Raw genomic sequence first — 26,128 nt, forward strand, 5'->3', positions numbered from 1 at the left:
TCCCAGAAGGGCACTAGGGAACAGTGTCTGTGCACGTTGCTTTGGAAGGTGAGCCTGGCCCCCATCTGCAGGCGGTGCTCACACACACACTGAGCGCCACAGGGGGTGTCACCTGTACACTTTTGTTAAAAGAACAGTGAAAACGGCCTCTCGGCCGTTGGAGGGCTTGCCGACGACCACACGTGCTCGTCCGTGGTCAGCGGGCTGCGCCGTCACACAGACGCCAAGACCACACCGCTGACTCACAGCACGTTTCTGTTCCACTTCCGGGGCCACGGGGACGAGCGGCCCGCCGGACAGCAGCGTCAGCCCCGCGTGTGGCGGGAGCCAGCTCTGGGCGCCGGCTGAGCGAGGCGCCATCACGCTAGGGACCTGCCTGGGGACGGACGTCTTGCGAGGAGCCTGGGCATTTACTGCGCGCAGCCCCGAGGGATGGGGCGAAGCTCAGGAGGAGGGTGCTGAGAAGCTGAGGGGAAGCTCCGGGCAGGCGGAGGCAGGCACCTCTAGCTACGACGGGGGCGGGGGAGGACCCGGACTGGCCCATGCGCCCAAGGCCCCAGGGAGCTTGGGAAGGTCACCTCGACATGACAGGGCCTGGGTACTCTGCCTAATGAGGCAGAGTGTGAAATGCGGTGGGCTGTGGGGGACAGTTGCTGGGCAGAGGTCATCCCTCTTGGCCCCCGGAAAAGGACACCAGTGGCCGAGAGGCGTGCTCAGTAGAGAAGCCCATCTTTCACAGAGTGCCCATTAAGTGCCAGGTCCCCACAGGGAGCTGGAACGGGAGAGGGACCCTTGACACCATCTTTTGGGAGCCCCAGCTCTGCTCTCTTAGGACAGTTAGAAGGAGGCACCCTCTGAGGGAGCCTCCGGCCCCTTCTCCTGGGTGCTTCTCAGGTTTGCATCTGTACCGGCCTGGAGTGGGTTCCTCAGGGGCAGAAGAGAGGGTGAGGCTGGGACAGGGACAATAGAGGCTTCCCTGCTGGGGCACACAGAGGGACAGAGCAGAGAGGTGATGGGGACATCACACTCCCTGTCCCGCGGTGCTCCTGTTGTCCTTCCGCGAGTCCTCCTTGGGGGATGGGGGGGGGGGGGGCGGGGTGGACGTTGAGCAGGAGGCTAGACCCTTGCCCAGGCCCTGTTCTGAGACCACAGCACGCCAGCGAGGGGTCAGGGGAGGGACAGCTTGACTCTGCGTGTTCAGTCACCCAGAGCCAAGAACCGTGTCTCGGCTGTACCCCGAGAGCCCTGTGAGGCAGACGCTGCCCCCCGAGACAAGCGGCATGATGCCCGCCCCTCAACTGCCTTGCAAATTAAGTGATGCTCCAGAACCTTAAGGTTCTCAAAGTCTTTCTGGTACTTCTCCCGCAGCGTGGCCGCGTTGCCCTCCAGGTCCTTGTGCTCCAGCTCCTCCCGCATGATGTCCATCTGGGCCTCGAGCTCCTGGATGCGCTCTCTCAGCCCCGTCATGGAGTCAGCTTCTCCCCCGGTTGGCTGCGGAGCGTCCCGGGGCCGGTCTGCGGGCCAGCTGGAGGAGGGGGGCTGCCGAGGGCCCCCCGGGGGGCCGGGGGCCGGCAGGGCTTCGGGGGGCCGCCCCTGGTAGTGGTGCAGGGCCTCCTGCAGGCAGCGGAGGCTCTGGGCATAGTGCTCCTGCAGGGTCCTCAGCTCCTCCTCGTGGATGGTCTGCAGCTCTTTGATCTTGAGCTGGAACTTGTCCTCCAGGCTCTGCATCTGCTCCACGTGGTGCCTCTCCAGGTCCTGCCGGTCCCTGACCGAGGCGTCCAGCTGACTCAGGACTCTGCTGTGCTCGGCCTGCAGCGTGTCCCCCGCCCTGTTCAACTGCTCCACCACACACCGGATCTCCTCCTCGTACCTCCCTCGCAGGGCACACATGTTCTCGCCGTGTTTGCTTTCTGCTTCTTCCAGACATCTCTGCTGATGGTCCAGCTGGGCGACCTTGGCCTTGAGCTCTGCGTTCTCCCTTTCGATGATGGCAATCACTTCCAGGTACTCGCTCTTTTGCTTCCGGAGAAGTCCCTCGTACTCCTCCCTCAGGGCCCCGACCGCTTGCTCGTGCTCCTGACAGGAGGTGCCCCTGCTCTGCCAGGACGCCTTGTAGCCCCGGAGCTCCTTTTCATACTCCAGCCGGATTCTGCAGGCTGCATAACACACCTGAGCCTGAATGATTGCGTCCTGAACTAATAACGAAGAATACTGACCGAGGCCTCCCAAGTAAGTGTTACAGGACAGATTCTGGGATGCCTGGAGAAGCTTCTGGCAATCTCTTACTGATTCCACCGGGGGAAGTGAGGTTAAAGCGGCAGATATCTCCCCTAAGAGGCTGGCCTTATCTTTAAGCTGCAGGGCGAGCTCCTCCTGAATGGCAACAAGGGCCCCGGAGCTCTGGGTGGACAAGTAGAAGGGCTCCTGGAAGCCGGCTCCTTCTTGAGGACTCAGCACTTCTCCCAACGGGCTCAAGTCCCAGGATGCCTGCATGCCATCTTCAATGCCTGCGGGAAGCTGGAGGGCTTCGGAGACCTGCTGCATCACTCTCTCAAAGTCGGGGGTTCGGTAGGCCCCCAGGATGTCCCCGAGCGCGCGCTTGTGCTGCTGCAGCGCCATCTGGGTCCCCTGGAGGGTCTCCTGGATGCTCTGCAACCGGCGGTGGAATGACTCCCTCACCGACTGCAGGGCGAAGCTGAGCTCTGCCCTGACCCACGTGGCATCTGCCAGGGCGGGGACCAGGGCTTGCGGGACGCTCTGCTGCCCGCCTCCTGCTGCACCGGCCGCCTCTCCTCCCAGCGTTCCCAGGTGCTTACTCAGGGACTCCACCTGGCTCCAGAACTCGCCATCCACCAGCACCTTCTTAGCCCAGGTGTCCGCTGGGGCCCCAGGACAGACAGCAGCACTTTCAGGTTCCAGTGGCGACTTTCCTGACTGAGAAATCTCATGCAGAACACGCGAGATATCCGATGTTGTGTTTTGTAAAGAGTCTGCTATCTGGTTGATCAGTGAGGCTTCCAGGGCTATCTGGTCAGAAAGGAGTTTCAGCTGCTCCTGCTCACTCAGTTCAGGCCGGTGCAGTGGCTGTGAAGTCGCTTTCCCCACCTCCGAGAAAGCCCCTTCCTCTGGCTGGGCCTGCGCCCTGCTGTCTGCAGGCGCTGGCCAGCGGCTCCCGGCCTGGACGCTGCCGCCCGGCGCGTGCTCCACGCCGACCAGGGGGCCCGCTCCCGCGTCCTGTGTTTCCTCCTGGCTGGCCACCGGCAGGGATCGCAGCTGCTCTCGGCAGTTTTCTAAGCAAGCCAGAGCCTGGCTGTTCTTTACCTGGAAGTCGCCCAGCTCCCCGACGTGATTTTCGACCATCTTCGCCCTCGCCTGTCTTTCCTGCTCCAGCTGGGAGGCCAGCGCTCCGACCTGGAGCAGGCTGGCGCGGAGCTGCTCGCGGAGCCGCGCCTCGGTGCCGGCCCACTGCTGGTGCAAGGCGAGCAGGGCCTCCTGGCTCTGGCCCTGCTGGCTCTCCAGCTTAACCGTCACGTCTTTGAGCTTCTCCTCCGTGATGTAGAGCTTGGTCTCCAGGGAGTGTATTATGGAGAGATAGGTGTCGGAGTCGCTGGCCGCGGGCAGGGAGCTGGGGGTGGCCTCTGACGACATGCTCTCTTCCGAGGGGGACCGGTCCTGGCTGGTGTCGGAGGACGTGCTGCTGGTCCAGGTCTTCTCGGACCCATCTGGGTGCGTGTATTTTTGGCACTGGATCGTGGAGAACCGGATTCTTTGCCTTTTAACGCCAGGTACTCCCTGGTCGGGTTTTGTCGTGCTCTGAGGGGGCCCCTCCCTGTCGGGCACCTCCGACTTCAGGGTCCCCGGACTCTCTTCTCTCCTGGGGCTGCTGTCACCACGCTCCTCCCCTGGGACAGCCCCCGGAGCCTCATCCTCGAGCCTCGGATGTGGGAAGGCTGGAGGCGCGACGGCGGCTTGGGGTCGTGGGCCCGACAGCACGATGCCGTCCTCCGCCTCTTCCGGGCAGCTCTGCGGCTCCTCCGCGTCTTCTGAGGACTCCTTCACAAACTTCCTTAGTATCTCTTCCTTTGCCTGGAGCTTCATTTCTGTCTCCTCCAAGCTGCTCCCCAAGGCGACCATTTTAACCAAAGCCTCATTGAGGTCCTGATCTTTCTTTTCCAGAACCTTCTCGTGCATCTCCTTGATGTGTTTCAGCTCCTCCTCCTTTTCTTTCAGCAGAGTGTGCATGCTCTGGAGTTGGCCGGCCACCCTCCTGTAGGAGTGCTCCAGGCTCTGGCAGTCGGCCTCCCTTCCCCTCAGCTTCTCCTGGAGCTCGGCGACGTCCCCGTCAGACAGGGAGACGCGGTCCATCAGCTCCTGGAAGCGCTGCCTGATCAGGTCCCGCTCGTCCCTGAGGCTCTGGACGTGCTCGGCCAGCTTGTGGATGCTGGCCTCCTTCATCTCCAGGCGCTCCTCCAGCTGGCGTACCACCTCGCTGCCCTCGAACTTGGCGCTCAGCTTCTCCTTCTGGAGGACCTCCACCTGCTGCTCGTGGTCCTGCAGCTGGTCCTCGTAGGCGCGGGCCTTGTCCTCCACCTCCTTCAGGTTCTGCAGCAGCGCCTGCTTCTCCTTCTCGCAGCTCTCCAGCAGCGCCTCGTAGTTGCTCTGCAGCTTTTCCTCCATCAGCCTCTGGGCCTGCTCGCTGGCGCTCAGCTGCTGGCTGAGGTCGGCGATGCGCCCCTGCAGCCGCTGCGCCTCCCTCTGCCGGTCGCGCTGCAGCGCCTGCTGCAGCTCCAGGTCGCGCAGCTCCTGCGTCTTCTCCAGCAGCAGGGCCTCGGCGCCCTTGAGCTTCTGCTCGCTAGCCTGCAGCTGAGCGCTGAGCGCGGCCTCGCTGTGCTGCCGCTCCTCCAGCTGCTCGCGGACCTTGTCCTTCTCCAGCTTCAGGTCGCCCTTGAGCTTGGCCAGCGCCTGCTCCTTGATGGCGAGCTCGGCGGCGGCGTTGCTGAGCCTCGCCTGGAGGCTCCGGATCTCGGCCTCGTGGTGCCGGATCGCGTCCTTGGCCTCCCCGTAGCTGCGCTTCAGGGACTGGATCTGCTGCGTGACCAGCTCCTGGCGCTGGCACTGGGCCTCCAGCTCGCTTTGGAGATCCTGGTTGACTCTATGGAGCCTCTGCCAGGCACCGGATGGGGAGGTGGCCACTTCAGTCTTAAAAAAACCGATTAAACACTGGTTAGTAACACTCGGGCCTCCCCGTTCTGAGTGTCACACCTCTGGCCAGGGTCAACCACAGAAAAGCTCCTTGGTGGGTTTGCCTTTTATCCTCGGCATAATTTTTTTTTTTCAATTAAGAAAGAATCCGACAAACCGTCTTAATTTTTTTGGCAAGTAGCTGCTTCTACGTAAACAGAAAACATGGACAGGGACATCACACGGCTCTAACCAAGCGGCTTCTAGGAGAACTAAACCAAACAAAACTGAATAATGGAGCACACTGATGGGCAAAACGAAGACCAGACCGGAGGACAAGAGATCGCTGGGAAGGACAGGGGGAGGAGCAGAGCGGCGGGATCTGTTTGTTTGTTTGTTTGTTTGGCAACACAAAGGGTACCCGGCTCTAGGCAACAAACCCTAAGAAAGCCAGGACTGGGGTGCGGGTGGCGGGTGGCACTTCCTTCTAGGACGGGGAGAGAAGGAAGGGAGGCCACTGCTCGGGAGCCAGTGAGGTGACAGCTGAAACATGTTCCTTTGGGAAGCGGAGCCCGTCCTCTACAGTAACAGGAAGAACTAATCTCTACCTGCAAGAAGACAAAATGAGGGGGAAACGGAAACCAGGGAGTAAAACGTGATCATCAACGAAACAAACAAACCTTTGTGGAATTCAAAATAAGAAAGTGAAGCATGCAAGAAACAAAACACAAATGAAACAAGACTCCCCCAACTGAAAGGCATGCAGAAGAGACAGAACTAATTAATGCAGGGGGAAAAAAACGAGAACATGAACAAGAGTGAGAAGAGCCCAGCCTAAGAATTTGGCCTGCCTGTGGCTCGCTCTAGGTCTGGTCTGCTGGCAGGGAAGCCACAGATGTGACACTCAGTTATGTTACAGTTACACTCCACGACATCCGAGCATGCAGGCTCCTCCTCCCCAGCACCAGCAGCGCAGTGCCCGCCCCGGGGGGGCTGACTCCTCCTGACCCTCAACCCCAAAGGCCCCCTCCCCTGCTCGTTCCCAATGACTTGGTTAGAAGCCTGTTCAAAGCGCCAAGGGAGGCTAAAAGTCACGGTTGTTAGACCTAGCGGAAAGGCCAGCCCCGCCCAGCTTCGCCAGGGGCTTTGGCTCAGGCTCATGCAATCATCCAGGTTAGACATGGAGGCAGGTTCTTAGAGGTTAGCAATGTGCAAAATCTGCTGCTGGTTTCTTTGCCACCTGATGTGAAGTGAATTCGTGCAGGTTTAAAAAGATGCTCCCCGAACCCGGAAGGTCTACACGAAATGACCCAGGAAGCCCTAGAGTGACATTTATGGGAAAGAGGGACACCCACCATCACCAGTGCCTGGTGCCTGAGAGTCTGACCTGGGCATGGCCATAACTTGGCTTGAAGGGGCGGGGGAGGGGTTCCAGGGCACACGAGACACCCAGGGCCACGGTCACAGCTGGGGGAGAAAGAGAAGGCAAGGGGAACACGCAACAAGAAACGGCACGGAGACAGGTAGACTCTGCCCAGAGGTCCACGTGCTGCCTGGCATGACTCGGACCAAGACGACCGGCGTGCCGCAGTCTGGAAATGCCGACACAGCCACGTATCACAGAGACTCTGGGTCACGGAGACACGGAAAGGCCCTTGGGGTCAAGTTCTAAGTCTCCACAAGCAAGGAGGCTGAGGCCGTGGGGAAGGGCACCAGCTTCTACTGGTCAGTGGCAGGACCCTGACTGGAAGGCCGCATCCTCAGCCTTGGCCAAGAGCTCAGGTTCCCCACCCCCCGCCATCACCCCATCTTGTATTTCCCCAATGCTCCTTCGTCGACCACCTCTCCCCAGCAGCATGTCAGCAGGATGGGGCAGGAGTGTGTAGTTTTGTACCCCAGAACTTGAATAGGGCCTGGGATGCTGGCCGACCCCGTCCAGGCGCCCTCCTGCCTGGCGACACACTGGGGCAGTGCCCGCCGCTTGCTGGCCAGCACGCAGGCACGGAGCTCCCCAGTCTCGGAGAGGCGTGGGTTTGGATCTCAGCTCACGACTCGGGCTGCTGCCCTTCTTATCAGGCTCCCCGTTAAGCCACTGGAGGAGTCAGCTCATGGCTGGGCGACCACACTTTCCCTCGACACTTCAGCCTGGGCAGAAAATAAGAAGCGGGGCCACTAGGATAGTGCTAATAGTCCCAGGTTGCCCTGCAGCTGTGGGACACACAAGGTCACGGACAAGGAACCAATTTTAGCTCTGCCACTTACAGTGGTAAGGAGGCACTGGGCTGGCTGTTACTCATTTTCTTCAGTTGGTAAAATGGGCCTAACACTGCCATTGGGAAAGCAAGTAAAAACGACAAATATGTGACGTTTATAATAAATACATAATTAAGTACTCTGAGAGCCAAGAAGAAAGACAACTAGAATGACTTCATTAACAAACAAACAAACAAAAAAAACCCCTCAGATACAGAGGTTTCAGGCACATTCTCCAAAATGTCATGCTAGGGTGAAAAATGAAGACGACCCACGACACAGAGCCCTGATGCTGCGGCAGAGGAGCCCAGAGGCGCGGCACTGGGGAGAGGCTGCCCCCCGCTCAGCCAGGTTTTGCACATTCCTAGCCTGCCTGGGCCCTTCACACCGAAGGCCAAGTGAACGAGGGCCGCAGCAGCCCCTCAACCCTACCTGCAGCACGTAGCCCTCCCGGGCGCTCTGTTCCCGGCCCAGAGCCACCCTCAGCTGGTCCTGCAGGAGCCGGTTCTGCTCCAGAAGGTCCGAGGCCTCCTTCTGGCTCTGCTCCAACTGTGGACAAAAAGACACACATTTTTAAGCAAAGTGATGGCAATGAATAGACAGAGCAGCACAGCACAGACCCACAGAGGCATTTCTTTCTTTCTTTCTTTTTTTTTAATGTTTATTTTTGAGAGAGAGAGAGAGCACAAGAGGCAGAGGGACAGTGAGAGAGGGAGACACAGAATCCAAAGCAGGCTCCAGGCTCTGAGCCGTCAGCACAGAGTCCGATGCGGGGCTCAAACTCGTGAACCGTGAGATCGTGACCTGGGCCAAAGTCGGACGCCTAACTGACTGAGCCATCCGGGTGCCCCCACAGAGGTGTTTCTAGCTCCAGCTGGGCCGGAGTCCGGCTGGGACTCCCCGGCTGGCCTTCCATGTGGCCACATTTCAGTGCATGTGCTGATCACGTCTTTACCTGCAGCACTTGGAACTGAAGGTTCCAGCTCAAGCCATAGATAACAACAGGAGACTTTTCCCTGGGTACCCACAGAATTCCCACATCCCTATAAGGATGTGATGGGCAGACCCCACCAGCAAACGAGGGCTTTGTGCCTGTTGTCAGAAGATCACCCTGGGGCGCCTGGGTGGTTCAGTCAGTTGAATGTCCGACTTTGGCTCAGGTCACGATTTCACGGTTTTTGAGTTCAAGCCCCAAGTCAGGCTCACTGCTGTCAGTGCAGAGCCTGCTTTGGATCCTCTGTCCCTCTCTCTCTTTCTCTTTCTGCCCCTCTCCCGCCTCAAAAGTAAATATTAAAAAAGAAGAAGACAACGACCACCCTGCTGGGGTCCTTCTGGTCTCTTCAGTGGCCACTGATGCCCTGGGGCAGCCCTCACTCCAAGCTTCCGCCGAAACAACTCGTTTGACCACTTTTATATAACAGATTCCATACAAAATTCTGTTTGCAGAAAGGGTTCCTGAAGGGTTCCATAAGACGTACGAAGCAAGCGAGCTACGTCACACTCTTCTTGCTTTCAGTGGCTTTGAATTCAGTCATTCACCCATCCACCTGTTCTCCAAACACTCCTTCGGTGCCTACTGGATGCCGGGTGTGGGCGCCCCCGGCCCGCCCGCCGGAGCGGCTGTGGTAAGCGGAAGCTGCATGTGCAGTGGATGAGCCGGGCGCCACCAGGCTAGGCTGTGGGAGGTACAGAGACTCCTGGCTTTCCGACTCCGCTGTCTACAGCAGATTCGTGGCCTGACATGTGTGGCCTGCAGGCCAGCAGGCCCATTTTGACAGTTTAGAGCAATGGGAGTTTGAACTGTTTTACTGCACCTTGGCTTTATTATTATATTAATGTGTGTAGAAAATGGAAAAGAAATTAAAGTGGCGATGTTAGCGATGAAGGTCAGCCTTGTGAACTTGACAGGAAAAAGGTAAGAAATGAAGGCAGGCCGAAGTGACAACCCTTCCACTTCACTTGGCGACTCGTGTCAAAGAACACATTTAAAACATCCTGCTGCTGAGTGCTCCTAGAAGGCCGTCCACTGCTGGACCTTCTTGTCCAGGAAACTCCCCGTTCAGACTTAGAAATTCACTATGGAGTTTCCCAGATTTGATTTCTGGACATGCTTTCACGTACGAGTACACCGTTACAAACGCAGGGACTGGCTCATCTCTGCATCCCAGAGGGCAGCCTTCAAGTCGGTGGCAGGGCAGCAATCCTGTCACCTGGGGCCTCTGGTTTACATCTCGAATCTACCTGACTAGCTAGAATCCAGCCTCTGCCTCCTGCTACCTGCCCCACTCCCCCCTCAGTTCCCATCAGTGGTTACCAGGCTGCCGCGAAAGCCTCGGGGCTTGGCTCGTCTCTGCCTCCAGCTCTGGCCCCTTCAAACCAGGGCCGCCTACCAAATGTGGAAACCTAACTCTGCTTACGCCCCTCTCCTGCTTCAAACAGGGTAGGACAAGGACCCACCTGGGCCCTGGGTCCCATTAGCCTAGTCTCTGGCCACCTCCGGCTATATACGGCATTCTCCTCCCCCCCACCCCCTCATATGGCTAATGCCTTTTCCTTCTGAGAAAGCCTGGTGTCCCCTCCCTGCCACCCTGCACGATCTGGCACTCTCCCGTACCTCTCAGTGCCTACACTGTACTCTAAGAACCTGTCTGTCCGTGTGTCTGTCTCGCTGAGTGGTCTGCAAGTCCCTGAGAGGAGGGACCACATTCCCTCAATATTATGTGGCTGAACCATTCAGGCCACCACCAGGCACAGTGGGTGCTGGGGAAGGCCGTCGCAGGGAACCCGGTCACCTGTCCACCCATTACCTCCTTCTCCAGCAGAGACGTCAGCTCGTGGGTGGAGAGCCGGTCACTTCCATCCTCGGAGGAGGACAGGTGCAGGGGGGCAATGGGCACCTGCTTTTCTTCCCGGAGAGGAGTGGTCTCCACCTGATGCCACCGCTGCTCAATTTCCACATGGACGTTCTGGGTCTTGAGGTCGGTGGTCATAGGCAGCCCTGGGCTCCGGTCGACCTCCATCCGCAGGGCCGTGTCATCAGTGCCCGGCCCGTCCACAGTATCGAGCATTCCAAAGCGCTTACGGCGTTCTTCCCGCCGCCGTGCACGCTCCCGCTCCAGCTCACCGGCCTCAGCCTCGGGGTGGGCGTCAGAGGCCCCAGTGGCGCTGGCCCTCTCCTGGGCCAGGGCCTGCTGGATAGGGCGGAACTCGGCCCAGTCAAAGGTCTTAGAGCGCCCCTCCCGCCTCCGCTCACGAGCCCGGCTCCGCTTCTGCTCGGGGTCTGGCTCTCCACGCTCCACCTCTGGCTTCTCACTCGGCCTTGGGCAGGTCTCCAAGGAGGAGCTGCTCCGGTTCTTCTCCTCTGGCAATGAGCTGGGGGAGAGGGGCGGAGAGCCTGTCAGGTGTGGCTCCTGGTGACAGCCACCCATCCAGGTGGGGCACCCAGCTCCACCACGTTTTCTTTCTGTGCAGCCAGGGTTCCCGCAGGAGAAGGGAGGAAAGAACACTGCCTTTGCCCATGTCCCTTCCATGGGGGGGGACCCAAACCGGGTTCTGTGTGGGGATGGGAAAGGAAGAGCCACAGATGGCTCAGAAGTTTCCAGTCTCAACCTCGGAGGGTCCTCTGACACAGGAGATGTTGTAGCGGAGCTTCGTGATGGAGACCCCATCAGGCTGCACCAGGAAGGGGTGACAGAATGAACGAGACCCAACCACTTTTCTCAAAAGGCTCAAGCGTTTTTAAACAAGTAAATAAACCAAACAGTCTGTATTTTAGGAACACCACTGCGGGGGCTGGTGTGACAGATGGATCAGAGAGTGAAAGGCCTGAGACCGCTGTGGCCAAGTGAGAGAGATGGCCCAGGTGGCAGGCACATGCCCGCACCATGCAGCGGCCCACCCCGTGCAGGAAGTGAGAGGGGAGCAGGATTCAAGGGCACCTCTGCTTGCCAAGTAAGGAATCCATGCCTTTATCTAATATACCCCAGAGCAAAGATTTCTAGAGAGGATGCCACCTGAGCAGGGGTGAGGTGGGAGCATGAGTTGTGGCGGTTTAAGGTCCCCAGCCTGAACAGGGTGGCCTCTGGTCCTGCCCCAGCTAGCAGAATAGAGCTGTAAGCCACTCAGGGCCGCGAGGGCCAGCGAGGGTGGTGGGAGTGGGGGTGGCAATGCTCCAGGGAGCGCCTGTCTTTAAAGACAGTGGGGGTCAAAGAGAAGGGAGCCTGGGAAAGAGGTGCCTCGGGGAAAGAGAACATGGTCGTCACCATGCTCTGGCCATCTGTCCCAAGTGCTTCAGGGTGGTGGGACCTGCAAGTTCCCCATTTAAGACCACATGTGCATTTGAATGACAGTTCTCCAGAGAGGACCTTCCGATGCCACTGAGCAGAGAGCTGACCCGGGCTTACAACTGTGTAAGGTGTCACGCCCGCACGGAGAGCTGGCAGCCACCATTGCAGCACCACGAGAGGAAGCCCCTCCAGCTCCCAGGCAGGATGCCCCTGTAACTCTCTGCCACAGACACAGGGGGACTATGGCGCCTGGCTCAAACCTGTGCCTCTGACGTCCGTATCTGTTTCTAGTACCTTCTTGGGACTTGGACCACCTGTAAGTGCTTAAAAAAAAAGTCCAAGTTTTTCTCAAACCATAAAAGCTGACATAAAACAAGCAGAAAGGCTGAAAACGGGGGGAGAGTGAGGACCCCCATAAGTTTGAAATGTGCTAATCTGAAGTAAATTCTAGTCAGGAAGACAATCACTAAGTCAACCTTCCCACACAAATAAAAGCCCTGGCCCCTGTGGGCCTGCAGTCCCTGCACAGAGCCAGCACGGGACTGCGGCAGGGAACTGTGAATGTCAGCCTAGAAGGTGCCTCTCAGGAGAGGCGTGTGCACACGCGTGTGCTCAAGTGTGTCACTTCACACATGTTCTGAGGCCAAAGCCACACGCTTGCCCTGTGACATCCCAAAGGTGACTTCCCCCAGCCGGGACCCTCGGTCCCCACACAGGGCCAGGCCCTGGACAAGCAGCCAGCACCGGCTGGGACACAGCAGGCAGGGGAACGCTGGGGCCAGGACGGTCCTCTCTTGTCCACCACCCACGTCACCGTGGCAGCAGCCTTGCCAGAGAACCCCGACGTGCCTTTCTTGCTTTGCTATGGGGGCTTCCTCAAGGTGCTCAGGGTGTTGACCTTGTAAAGCTTTAGTCTCTGCTCCTGGCTGGGAGAGAGCCAGGGGGCAGCCAGAGGCCGCCAAGGGACATGGCCCAGTGAGGACGAGAGTGCCCCCTTCATCTCTGCAGGCAGGGGACATCCCATTAACAAATACGCCAGCTCTCCTAATAGGACCCTTGAGAGCTTGTCCTGGCCACCAATGCCTGGTCTTACTGACAGAAACAACTCAAAATTGTTCATTTCATAAATGAAGGAACTAACAATGCCAATAAACACAAGAGAGAACGCTCTCTTCCTCCCTTCTTGTTCAAAGAGGTGCAGTGTCACCAGGACGGAGGCAAGGCCTTGACAGAGACCTGGCATGGCCACAGCTGCCCCAGGCCTCTGAGGGGCACACAGCCCAGCAGCGGCCAACAACACGAGAAAGACACTTGAAGAGCCATTCAAACTACCTGCCCTGAAAAGTGGGAACAAGAGGGTCTCAGGACAGGGTGGGGCTCTGAAGTCTTCAGGTGAGAACACTCAAGTTCTGGGCATCACGGAACCAGCCCCCCACACCAGAACCTTCTTTCTTTTAAAATGAAAATGGGTTTCTGACCCTCAAAGCAGAGGAGGAAGGCATGTGACATGCAAATCACGAGGTACAAACCACAGAGACTTCAACGTGAGGGAAGAATGAGTTTTTCAACTCAAGCTCTAATGCGGAATCTCAAATAAGTTTTTCCTGGTTGTGTACAAATCCAACAGATGTAGGAGTGAAGCAAAAAGACCAAGAAGAAGACATGCTCTGGTGGCCCGTGAATGTGGCTCCAGGGCTGCCCAGCGCCCAGGCCAGAGGGGTTCCTCCTGCTAGGTGCAGTCCCAACAGGGGCACAGACACTACTTGTGCAGCTACACCGGCCAGGCTTCAAGGAGGAAAAGGTAACCTGCGGCAAAAAACCAGGAAGCCAAAGGGAGACCGTGTGGGGCCAGCCGATGGTGGGACGAAGGGTGGAAGGAGGTGGCTGTGCCAGGACAGGTGCGAGCTCGGGTCCCAAAGGAGCCACAGATTCGGAAGGGAGCGGGGCGGCGGCCAGAGGGGAAGGCGGCTCCCTCGGGCACCCCGGTCTTACCTCGTCACGTCCGGGGCAGAGGTCGGGTGGACGTGCTTCATGATGGTCTGGATCCAATTCCGCCGGATTCCAGATGTCATAGCAGAGAGCGTGAATTCGCCCTCCTTTGTCTACACAAAAGATGAGCCGTTATCAGTGACTGTCACCTTCCAGCCCCCAAAGGATATCCAGCTAGGTGGCTGTCCTAGGAGCACCGTGTGCACCCCACCGGCCCTCAAGTAAGAGCCGGAAAGTAAAGGAAGGAAAGAGCAAATCTGCTTTCATGGCAGACTCAGCCACCTCCCTCCGTTTCCTGTGTGCCTACAATGTCCCCGGCACCCAGATGGCTCCCCTGCTCTTCAAGGGGCTCACAGGGGAAGGAGACGGCACGACCCGACAACAAAGCCAGTGTGTGGGAACGGTGGGTGGGAAGGGGACCCCCGGGCCGGGGACATGGCCCAGTGCCACGCAGCCACACATAGCAAGTACACAGGCGACCGGGAGACGAGTGGCAGGAACGGGACTTAACAGGCGGTCTGGGCATGATATGGGCCACATGGTGAGGCTGAGAAGGGGCAGGGAGACCCGCTGGGCCACTAGGGCAGTGGTCCAGATGGTGACAGAGAAGAGGGAGGTTCTGGAGAGGTAAAGGAGGTGGCTGGCGCTCAGTCCCTCACGGAGAGGATATGGGAGGGGAGCCAGACAGGGGCTGAGAGTGGCAGCAGGGCCAGCAAGTGAAGGGTGGCCTCTGGGACACAATCCTTGCGTCACTGAGCCACCCTGCCTGGCACCACCCAAGAAGGGGAGGGGCAGGAAGCGCAGGTAGGTGGTGGTCTCGCGGAGTCCGTTTCCGGCTTCTGCATTCCAGGCTCCATGTCACACAGTGAGGGTGTCAGGACTGTTCGCTATGCTGCTCAGGCTCACGAGCGGGCCTGTGAGACGCGCCAGCCGCTCAGCTGACGGGAAGATGAAATCACCCGACGGTTTGGGGATGGGTGCCGGCACAGCCAGGGGCCAAAATACCAGAGACCACGAGCTGACCCAGCAAGAGCTGACCCAGCACGCCGCAGAGCGTAGCTTGCTTACGACCGCCTCCTCCGGCGCAGGCCCCCGCCCGCGTGCCCAGTCAGACGGCACACGGCCCGCGCCCAGCTCATCTCTCCTTCTTCTTCGGTTTCCCCTCCATGTACGCCAAAGGCAGGGGTGCCGCTCAGAGCTCTCCGAAGCACGGGCCCCTCACGCCCCCGGGACCGGCTCCCACGCACCCCTGGGTCCTCTGCTTCCTCTCGCTCCAGGTGTGGGTGCTTCTGGAGTCTGACCTCAACGATCTGCACGTTCTCACCCATGAGCTCAGCTCTCACCTCCAGCGAGCTCTTTCCCAACCGGGTCCATGCTCGTGGCTTCCTATCTAATGCTCTTAGGGAGTCCACCAGGGCCTCAAACACACTGCTGGCCAGAATTCCAGAGGCTCTCCTCCTGGGAAGCTGCCTCTACCGCCCGACTTCTGCACAAAACTCACCGTGCTCCGGGGTGCGAGGCCTCACACCTGCCTCCTCCTTCACCTGGCAGAGCCACGGCCCACACACCCTTCCACCGTGGGCCCTCTCGCCACTTTGCCTGCCTCCTGCCTCTACTTTCCCACCTTTCTAAGTGCCCTGCACGTCCTGCTGGAGGTGTCTTACTGAGGCACAACTGCCTTGCGCCCTCCAACACGTTCTAGAGCTTCCTCCAACCTCAGGACAAGACAGCCTCCCGACCTGGCCCTCAGGGCTCCATGTGTCACCCTCACTTGGCTTCTGCACTCTGCTCCCTGGAGGGTGCCACCAGGTCCGGCGGCCGGGCAAGAACACGTGCACGCTCAGCTCTCAGCTGTGTCTCTCAACCCCCTAAAGCTGCCTAGTGGCCCGGGCCGAGCCCCTCCTGGAAGCCACCCTCCCTCATTGAGAGTAGCCCTAGAACGGTGAAGTTATGACGAGCTCAGTGAGAGGCGCGGACTTAGTGCTAAAACACTCCTCACCCCCAGGATGCCCACCCAGAGAAAACTGCTCTTTGAAACGGAGAGGTAGGGTTGACCGTGGGGAGACTCGGCACGGACCCAGACAGCCAGAATTCACCCCTGCTTCCAAGGCTGCCCAACGTGTTGGCTCACCAAGCCCGTCTATTCCTCTTGTGGGTACGAAGGCAGAAAAGCACCACAGCAGGGCAGCACGGGCCGCCGAGATCTGTCGGCTCCTGCTCCAGCCCTGGTGCCAGGTCATCAGTGCAACCTCCAACTAGGACGTGGCGTCCCCACAGCTGCCCCACATGGAAGGAACGCCACGACCAGCAGCCCGGTGGGCTGCTGACTGGATTTTGCCTTATAATGAACTCTCCAGCCTTCAGGTCTGAACCTTGGCCTCCTCTGGGTTGGTTAATATGAGTCAGTCCCAATGTGCCTGATCTACTCTAAGTCCAGAAATACAACTGAGCTTTCAGATGCAAAGATCTAAAGGCAAGATCCTGCTGGGGCGCCTTGGCAGCTCGGTCAGTTGAGCGTCCGACTTCGGCTCAGGTCATGATTTCACGGTTCATGAGTTCAAGCTCCGCACTGGGCTCTGTGCTGACAGCTTGGAGCCTGAAGCCTGTTTCGGATTCTATGTCTCCCTCTCTCTCTGCCCCTCCCTTGCTCACGCTCTTTCCCTCTCGCTCTCAAAAATAAACAAACATTAAAAAAAAAAAAAAATTAAAGGTGAGAGCCTGTTAAAGGTAACCCCCCTGCCTGGAGCTCTAGCTCCCTGTGAGAAACCAGCCCCCAGTGGCAGCTCTGGCCAGCTGCTCACCATCACACACTCCTAAGTCTCTTGTGACAGAAGGATTAGCTCTGCCCAGAGAGAGGTCTGGCGTTTGTCCCAGCTCCTGGGAAGTAACCTATTTAAGGTGGGGGCTGGTCACTCCAGAAAGACCAGCCGTGAAGGGAGAAGGCTGGGAAGGCCGGGGCTCTGGGACACACGAAATCAGCCGATGTCTGGGGAGAGGGCCAGAAATTGCGCTCGATCACACGGATAGTTAACTCAATCAGCAACAACCATGAGGCTTTGATAAAAACTCTGGACACTGCCTGGGTGAACTTCCTGGGCTGGAAGCTCTGGGTAGAGCCACACATCACCCAAGAGGGTAATACATTCCCGAGGACTTGGAAGGTTTGTGTTTAGGGCCATCCCGGTACAATTCTCCAGGTGTCTTCGTCCGGCTTGTTCTGGTCTCTATCCTTCTGCTACAACGACGCTACAATTGTATGTACAGTGCTCCTATGTTCTGTGAGTCTTTCTAATTGTTGAGCCTGAGGGTAGTCCGGGGCACCCCTTGATCTTGCAGTTGGTGTCAGAAGGCAGATACACCAGTTGGAGATTGTGCCCCCCCCCTTTTTTTTAAACTTTTTTTTAGCATTATTTATTTTTGAAGAAGAGAGATACAGAGTATGAGCAGGGAAAGGGCAGAGAGAGAGACACAGAATATGAAGCAGGCTCTAGGCTCTGAGCTGTCAGCATTGAGCCCGACATGGGGCTTGGACCCACAGACGGCGAGATCATGACCTGAGCTGAAGTTGGATGCTTAACCGACTGAGCCACCCAGGTGCCCCGACTGTGCCCTAATCTTGAGCCTGGCTGCCTCCAGGTAGCCCTCAAACCACCAGCTTTAATGAAATGGCCAAGAATCATTTTATTTTTCCTATCATATTTCTTTTTGAGGGCAGGGGCAATGCCTTGCTTGCCTGAGTCCCTCATAAGATCGTGGGGGAACAAAAGACATGAATAGATGGATAAATGTCCAAATGAAAGAACAAATCAGTAAAAACCTAGTATTCAAGGCTTAACTAACACTTCTATTTTTATTCCCCAATCCCATTGTCTTTCCCCAACGCCAGCATTTAAAACAAAGAACCTTCAGTAACAGAAAGCTTCTAAATGGTACTTAGAAGGAAGATGCTAAAGACGCTAACATCTAATTGTTTTGTTCAGATCACAAGTTGGAGCTGGGATGAGGTGCTAAGGACACAGGAAGGCACAGGTCAAGGCACTCACGCTGACAGAAGAGAATGTATGCTGATCATGCCTGTGAGAGGTCAGGCTTATCCACAGGTGTCCCTGGACCAGGGCAGCACGTTTGTGGAGAAATGTCCCAGTGGGTCAAGCCCGTGTCCCCCACCTCCACACCAAGCCTGTGTCCAAGCTCCACCCCAGGCTCACATGTATCTGAAAGCCGTAGTTTCTCTGGACTGGATACTCCGTGACATCATAACACGTGGATAAGTCAATTTCCCCGTCCAGGTCAGCAGCCTACAGAGAAACAGGAGAGGATCTTAGGAGATTTAGAAAGTAAAAGTCAACACTGAGGCAAGCGAATTTCCACGTTAGCTTTATTTTTCATGGGCATGTCCACTGACAAGTGAGGACACTGCCTGTCTTTGGCTACCTGGAAGCAGCGAGGCTATTTCCCTGAGCATCCTGCCAAAGATATCCAACCCCTGCCAACGGTTCTCAAACGTGTGGTTGGAACCCTTATGCTCTTAAAAACTGAGGACCCCAAAGAGTTTTCATTTATGTGGGTTTCGTCTACTGATGATATTGAACACAGTAGAAATAAACGTGAAAAAAAAAGTAAACCATTTTAGTTTTTATTAAAAAATATTTTTGAAATCGGCAAGAGATTTTTGCAAATCTTTAAATGCTTGGTTTCCAAGGACAGCTGCATTCTCTCATCTGTTGCTGCATTCAACCTGTTCGATGTATCATTTTGACTGAAGTACGGTTGACCCTCGAACAACGTGAGCTGTGTGGGTCCAGTTATACATGGATTGTTTTCAAGGTAGCACAGTCCTGTAAATGTATTTTCTCTTCCTTAGGATTTTCTTAACAGCCTTTTCTTTTCTCTGGTTTATTTTATTGTAAGAATATAGTATATGCTGCACATAACATACAGATATATGTTAATCTATTGGCAGGCTATTAGCCGTTACGTTTTGGGGGAGTCAGAAGTTATATGCAGGTTTTCAACTGTGCGAGGGGTCAGCACGCCCAACCTCTGCATTGTTCAAGGGTCAACCGCATATGAAGACAGTCCAGCGTAAGGAGACATATTTTAATAGTTGTTTCTGCCCCCCTCCCCCGGTTTTGAGGAATAATCGACATACATCACTGTATAACCCAAAGACGTACAGCATGATGGTTTGATGTACATGTATCGTGAAAAGGTGTACTTTCTTAAAGGTGAACTGCAGAATGGAATCGGCAATCCTGTCAAGGACCTTTCCATACTGTTATATTAAAATCCATGGTTTTCTCCTGCCCCCTGAATGGCTCTATTACTCGTGCATGATTTTCTAACTTTACGTACTGGTCATCTGGAAGATACCAAGTTACGTGTATCTTCCAAAAGTTGACACATTTCATTACATCAGATCAAAACATCTGTTAGTGTGACCACCTACTCCATTAGGAGAGTCTGTCAATACAGGGAAGTTGTCAAGTTTGTGACAATGAATACGAATTTTCCAAAGTTCCAGTTTCGCTTGTAAGCTCAAACTGTATCACTGGCAACGAACAGTGGATTGTTTCCTTTGAAGGAATAGGCTCCCTTGGTGCATTTTAAAGCGAATGTCTGCCAGGCACCAAAACGGAATGAGCAGTTTGTCTGTCAGTTGTTCTGTCAAGTGCAGGCAGTACTGCACGAGGAGAAGCACGAGGGGAAGTCTGTCTGGCAGCGCAGACGGGGTGCAGGTGCTTCCAGCGAGGGACCCACTACGTTCTGTTACGCAGCAAAGGCGCCTTATGCTCACTGCCCATTTTGAATCACAGAATACAGAAAAGATGAGTATCCGAGAATTGACACTTTACATGGCATTTTAACTTTTTCACAATAGTTTTGAGTATACCGGTCCGTCAGCCCCCCGAAAGGGTCTCCAGGGGTCCACAGACCACACTCTGAGAACTGCTGGTCTACGCACACACTACCAACCACACGCTCCCGCGTTCCTTGATTTCAGGCAGCACCAGGGGCCTGCCGCCCACACTGCTCTCGTCTATCCCGTATCACTAACATCTCTCCTCTGCAGCCCGTAAGCGTTCAGGCTATGTAAATGTATATAACGAGCTAAGGACGGATATTAGATTCTTGCCAATCTTCTGCTACCACAAAAGTGCAGGAATGACTGACCTTGGGCTATATGTGGGAATATATCTGAAGGATCCCTGGAGTGGGATGCAAGGGAAAAGGTAGGAACACAGACTCAAAAAACTCAAAAAACACGGTATTTTTTAAGGAAGAGAAAGAGCCCCTTCTGGTTGGTCTTCAACCATGAAATCAGGACAGTCAACTGGGCCACCTGAATTCATTTGCCACATCCCATCTTTGTCCAGAAGACAAAGAACAAGATTTAGTTCTGTTTCAAGACATTCAATTCTCCGCAAAACCTTTGTAGAAAAAACCAAACTGTTCATCCTGAGTTTTAAAATAAGACATCTTTCGGTGTTTTTCAAAGAACAGAGAAAAGAGAAGCCACTGAAACACTCTGCACCCAGATGCCTCAAGCAGAGACTCAAAACGGCCCAACGTTTCAGGAAGACTCAGTCACAAGAACATCAAAAGCTGATGATATTATGCTCAGACTTCGCACCAGATCTACACTAGAAAACCCAAGATGGCCACTCGGACACCTGTCAATAGACAGAGGGGATGTCAGCCTAGAGAAGCAGTGTCTGGGAGCCTTGGGCTCCTGGGTGTCGCCTGGACCCCTCAACTGTCTCCACAACTAGGAAGGAAGCCAAAAACACTCACCTCCTCAGCCACCGAATCCCTGTAGTATCTTAGGCTTTGATCAGCAAGGACAAACCAGTGCTTCTTCCACTAAAAGGGAAGGGAAAAACCAGACTCAACTACCATGCAGCACATTTACTGGTCCAAGGCAATCCACAGCCAGAGTCCTGGGGGCACCTCCCAGAGCACAGGAAAAGCAGAGGGCAGGCGGCCCCTCCCACGAGTGGCAGACACACACAGGACTCTGCTCAGGCCGCAGGCAGCCATGCGCGCATGACGTCAGGGCACTTGCTAAGCCGCGGCTCCCCCGTGACAAGGCAGCATGGAGAGCTGGGGTGGGCCGCAGGCTACGGGCTTTCTGTAACCCACAGTGGTGTGGCTGGTGAAAAGTGCTTCGCAGTCCTCGATCTCAACTCCAGAGGCTGCAGACAGGGGGCTGGGCCCCCAGAGCTGGAAAGTGGCTGTGAAAACAGCATCTCCATCCTAAGGGGCTGCCTGTGAGCCACAGCCACTGGCTGGCTAACCAGAGGGGCACGCCCACCTGCAGCCAGCAGGAGCAAACCAGCCAGCCAGATTCCCAAGTCTTCACTGTGAGTAGCAAGGAGGGAGACTTGAGTCTTCAGGCAAGGCCAAGGGGATTGATATGGAGGAGAGAGAAAAAGAGGATGTTTCGGCACGGCTGCTCAGGAAGCAAGAAGGGGAGCTCAGGAGGGCAGGGTTTCGGGGCCTCTCGGTAGGAACTAGCAGACTCCTCTTCATGCCTCCTTGGAGGCCTGGCCTTCCAGCCCCAAGCAGGGTGGAGGTGGGGTGGCAGGTCCAGCTGCAAATGGCTCTTCCTGCTGGAGTCTGACGGCAAGAACGACCACACTGGCTTCTCTCAGGACCGCGGCTGAGCTGGAGTCCCCGGCAGAGTCTAGCAGCCCTTGGTTGCTGTCAACGTGGCCTGCCTCAGACGCATCCACAAGCCAACAACACCAGAGGCCTCCCCCATTCCTGGGAAGCCTGGGCTCTCTGGGAACTTTTAGGAAAGACTACCAGGTAGGGAGCTAGTGCTGTAGAACATTCCCCTAGCCTGAGGCTGCAATCCTTGCTGGGTGCAGGATGGTGGTCTTCTCCAGTGGCCCCCGCCTCTCACTGCAGAACTGAGAGTGGGGGCGGCTGTGTACCTCCACTTCCCTGAGGAGATGGGGGTCTTGGCCACAGTCCTGGTTGACCACACAAGAGGTCATGCCGGAGGTGGGGGATCGAGCCAGCGCTCCCACCCCTGCTGGGGACAAGGCCAGGCAGACCCCACCCCTGCTCCCCAGTCTTTGAGGGGCCACAGCAGCCCAGCCCTGCACACTCACCTGGCCGTCCTCATACTGCTTGGTCAGCCAGCCTTTCTTGAAGTTCAGCAGGTCAGGCTAAGAAAGGGAGAAAAAAGAACAGTTCAGAAGAAGGCACTCTGAGCTATCTCAGTCGTGGGGAAAGGGTGACTGACTGAGGGGCAGCAGGTGTCTCTGTCCGCATGAGGTAGGCAGCGGGAAGAGGCATTTCTCCACCTGCCAGGCGAGCCAGGATGGCCTGCCTTGCCCAGGCGGGTGCTGCCCACAAACCCTCCACAGATTCATGTGTCTTCAAGGAAGGAGACGCCGGGCTCAGCGGGATGATGGGGAGGGAAGGGCATGGCCTCAGTGCCCTGCGGGCACAGCAGCAGCTGGGCTGCCCAGACGCTCTGACAGAAGCCTGCCCAGCGGCAGAGGACGGCCCAGAGGGAGAGTCAGTCGGTGTTTCACACGAAGGGGAAAACCTGCAGTGACCACTAAAAGGAGAAATCAGAAGTTCCCGCAGAAGCCACAGGAAGGCGGAGAGAGGAAGACGGAGGAGCGGAGACCAAAGCGTGGTGTTGAGCAAGATGCAGGAGCAACCCTGCCGAGACCTTGGGGCCACCTATCTACCAGGATGAGTTTGAGTCTCCGTTTCTCGGCAAGATGCAAACCCAGGACAGCTGACAGCAGATCGGGGGAGCTGGCCCCGCTGGGCTCTACTGCACCCGTGTCCCTGGGCCTGGGGAGCAGCCCAAGGAAGCACTTTAGGCCCACCCGCAGCCCTGCTGGGCCCTGCTTGTGTTCACAGCTGGGCATCTGTCAAGTTGGCACCTGAAGAGATGAGGATCATCCTTCCCCTTGGCCCACGTGCTTGCTCTCACTTTTCTACAGGTATATCTCCACCTCCACCAGAAACGGGCTGTGATGTCTTTCTGTATCTGAAGGACCGGGAGGGAGTTGTTCCAGGAGCCTCTGTGCCAAACCTCTGAGCAGCACCCAGACTCCAGGAAAAGACAACCCTCTTCCAGGTAAGAAGCCCTCCTATCCTGGCTCAGTTCCATGTGTGTGGCTGGTGGCTCCACACCCTAGGGGTAGAAGTGGTGCCAACCACTTCTCAGAAGACCGCGGACAAGGCAGAGAGGAGCCCCGGGTCACCATGTGCATAGCTGTCCTTCATTCCCGGGGCCTCTGGCCGGCCACTCTCGGCTCCCCAAGGGAGCGAGGGTCCCGTCTGGCCACTCCCCACCTGCACCTACACTGCTGCAGCTCAAGTGACCTCGGGCAAAGGCGACTCTCCTGTCCTGAGACACCATGAACGAGGCAAGGGCTCCCAGCAAGAAGGGGCTCCTGCCTCCAAAATGTCACAGAAACAAACACCCAAAGCAAGAACAGAGGTTCCTTGTTGCTGTGGCCCTGGTTCTCTGAAATCAGGATTTTGCTGCCTTGGCCAAGTGGCCTCCTCTACTTGTGACCTCAGAGCTCAGGACGCCTATGTATCCAGAAAAGGGAAAAGGAACACCGCATCTGCTTCCCACGCACAGACACAAAGGCCCGTGCAGAGGGGACAGCCAGCATGGATGCACGGACATAAGCAGACAGTGACCCCAAGTGACAGAAGCAGCAGGAGCGGCGTCTCCAGGCTTTGGTGTGCGGCGCCTGGGCTCACCGTCAGGGAGGACTCCGTGGACCTCCTGTCCAGTGACTTGGCTCTTCGGTGTGGAGACAGGGGGGAGGCCGAGGTGTCCGGGAGAGGAGCTGTGGGGGCTTCGCTGGGGAGGTCCTGTGGCAGAGAGCAGCCGCCAGTCAGTACAAGCCAGTAAAGTCAGGTGGGGAGCAGGGAAACCAGGAGCCAGAGCTGTGGGAGGGTCAAGAATGTTCCCAGGCGAGGAGGAAAGCACTCTGTCTGGGCTCTGTCTGGGCAAGTCTGGACCAGAGCAGGGACGGGAGCCAGTGTCCTGGGACTCCTCGTCCGGCTCCCTCCGCTTTCACGCAGCGGGTTCCAAGACGCATTAGTTGTTAAAGCAGCCTTTTCTTTCGGATGTGCTAGTCACCGTCACTCTCCTGGTCCCATCCCCATCCCCTGGCTTCTCGGGGTCGCGGAAGGAAGAGCCCCAGGCTCTGAGGCAGTGAGCAGCAGAACACCTCATGAGCCCAGACAGGGGCTGGGGAGGAAGATGAAGATCGGACACAGCAGGGCCACAAGAGGCAGGTGGGCTGCCTGGGAGGAGGAGGAGGAGGAGGAGGAGGAGGAGGAGGAGGAGGAGGATTTCAGAGAGACCTGCCTTGTGGACTAAGTAGAGAAGCGAGGGCAATGGCCGCCACTCGAAAGAAAGAGGAAGGAAGGTGCTCAGCCTCGCGGCCGGGCTGCCTCGAAGAGAAAGAGCAGCTCCGGTTATGAGCTGGGACCTAAGGCTCGCTAGACTGGCCTTTAGCAGAGATGGGTCAAGTTCTGACAGGAACACGCAGAAGGCAGGCCTCGCCCTCGAGAAAGTCACTAACTGGAGGAGAGGAGAGACATGAGCAAACAAGTAGGAAATGAGAACAGGAAGCCCAGTGGAAGTGCATCCGGGTGCGTTTGGGGGCCCTGTGAGGAGGTGTGGGGCCATATGCTGATGGCGCCCCAGTGGCCGCACGTGGCACTGCTTGGGCCTCAGCGCTGGCCCCAGGCCCCAGACGCTCACCCGTTTCCTGGGAAACGCCCTCTTCTCACTGCGGCCCTGGCGAGTGTCACTTGATGGCGAGGGCCCGGCTGTCGAGTTAGTCTCCATGTGCTCTGCCTTCTCAATGTCCAAGGCCTCGAATTTCTCAATGACCTGGGACCTCCTACAAGAGATGACACAGGGCTGCTGAGGGGGAGACGGGGTCCCCCCACAGCCTGAGGCGGGCTTGGTCTTCAGTTACAGAGGGCTCCTTCAGCCAATACCGCCATGCCTGGCCCATCCCAGTCTTCCCTGGGCCTCCCCCTTCGCAGGGCGTGTGGCCTATGCACACAGGACACTTGGCTAGCTCACCGGACACCCCGGCCCAAGCTCCCTCTCCCACCACCGTGGAGGGGGAAGCCATGCAGGGGCTGGGAGCAGCTCAAGGGCAAGGGCCTCCCCTTCCCCCCAGCCTGTCCTTGCCCTCTATCCCCACGCTGGAAGCCCCTGCATGGTCTGTTGACACACTTGGCGGTCACACAGCTCATTGCCTGGCCTCCTCTCCTGAGCCACAGACATGATCAGAAGGCAGCCACCACCTCGGAGGGTGGCAGCCTCAGTCCTCATTGCAACCCTCAGCAGACCACGATGCAGCCCCCACCCCAGGGCAACCAAAAGTTAGCAAGAAAAAGGCCCATGAATTAACATTGTTTCTGCCAACAGTAAAAAGAATCAAAAACCAAATTAAAACAAAAACAAAGCGAGTTGATTTCGTGTGAAAGGCCGGCGCATCATCAGGCCATCTACGGCTGGAGACGGAGCTGAGATGGGAGCGAAGCAGGCGAAGGAAGGGCGAGTAACGTCACACAGCGACACAGCAGGAGAAGGTGGAGAGGGGCAAGACCTGAAAGAAAATAAGGCTGGAAAATGAATAAACAGAAAGGGACTGCTTTTTAAAATCAAATAATGGTAAATCAAAATTATCCAAAGAATTAAAGAAACAAAAACCCAAGGTGATCACTGAGAAGGGGAGACCATCCTTGTCCCTGAGTCACAGGGAGTCGCCATGGTGGCAGAGGGCAGGGAGGCCAGGGGGGGCACGTGGGCTGAGGCCTAGTCCTCACCCTTGGGGGCCTGAGACTTGGGCACTGTTTAAAACAGGGACAAGGCCCCAAATGGAGTCACCTGTGCTAAGCCCACATCACCAAACTGAGACTTGATATTTAATTACAGTTTCAACCTCTTCCAGGAGTGGAATCTTAACCCAGCCAATCTGGAATTACCTGGTCAGCACTAGTGAGGTGCTCTGCCTGAGAGCCCTGTGCTGTCCCCCAAAGGAAGGTGAGCTTGCCTGAAACAATGCACGTTTTGCCAGTAACTTCCTTGTCCCACTCCCTTCTGCCTACAAAAGTCTTTCATTTTGTACAGCTCCTTAGAGCTCTTTTCTATCTCCTGGATGGAATGCCGAATCACTGAATAAAGCCAGTAAGAGCTTTAAAATTTAAAATTTACTGAATTTTGTTCTTACAAATTTGGTGGCAGTGGTGGGACTCAAAGGAAACTTCGGACAGCTTCAAGGACAATGAGAAACACAGCCAGCTGTGGTACCTGTGAACCCTTAAAGTTTTCGGTCTTTCTCACCATTTCCAAGGGCCATGGGAAGATCCTCTTGGTTCTGAGCTCTGCTCTCTTCGTGTTG

General features: G+C 56.6%; 1 protein-coding gene across 9 annotated transcripts in view; it reads right to left on the reverse strand.

The window, feature by feature from the left end:
- Nucleotides 1–26,128, reverse strand: part of LOC122485062 (myosin phosphatase Rho interacting protein) — a 154,630-nt gene that overhangs the window by 20,050 nt on the left and 108,452 nt on the right. For 5 of the 9 annotated variants that reach the window (XM_043583352.1, XM_043583346.1, XM_043583347.1 and 2 more), the window contains 9 exons: nucleotides 24,472–24,613; nucleotides 23,457–23,570; nucleotides 21,830–21,886; nucleotides 20,505–20,573; nucleotides 17,918–18,007; nucleotides 13,713–13,822; nucleotides 10,242–10,806; nucleotides 7,867–7,983; nucleotides 1,330–5,199 (listed from right to left, as the gene is read on the reverse strand). In XM_043583352.1, the coding sequence (XP_043439287.1) occupies nucleotides 1,330–5,199; nucleotides 7,867–7,983; nucleotides 10,242–10,806; nucleotides 13,713–13,822; nucleotides 17,918–18,007; nucleotides 20,505–20,573; nucleotides 21,830–21,886; nucleotides 23,457–23,570; nucleotides 24,472–24,613 (5,134 nt within the window). The remainder of the gene's footprint in view (nucleotides 1–1,329; nucleotides 5,200–7,866; nucleotides 7,984–10,241; nucleotides 10,807–13,712; nucleotides 13,823–17,917; nucleotides 18,008–20,504; nucleotides 20,574–21,829; nucleotides 21,887–23,456; nucleotides 23,571–24,471; nucleotides 24,614–26,128) is intronic. The other 4 variants (XM_043583353.1, XM_043583354.1, XM_043583351.1 and 1 more) reach the window with 3 other exon arrangements.

The sequence above is a fragment of the Prionailurus bengalensis genome, chromosome E1 (genome assembly GCF_016509475.1).
Source record: "Prionailurus bengalensis isolate Pbe53 chromosome E1, Fcat_Pben_1.1_paternal_pri, whole genome shotgun sequence".
NCBI classification, from domain to species: Eukaryota; Metazoa; Chordata; class Mammalia; order Carnivora; family Felidae; genus Prionailurus; species Prionailurus bengalensis.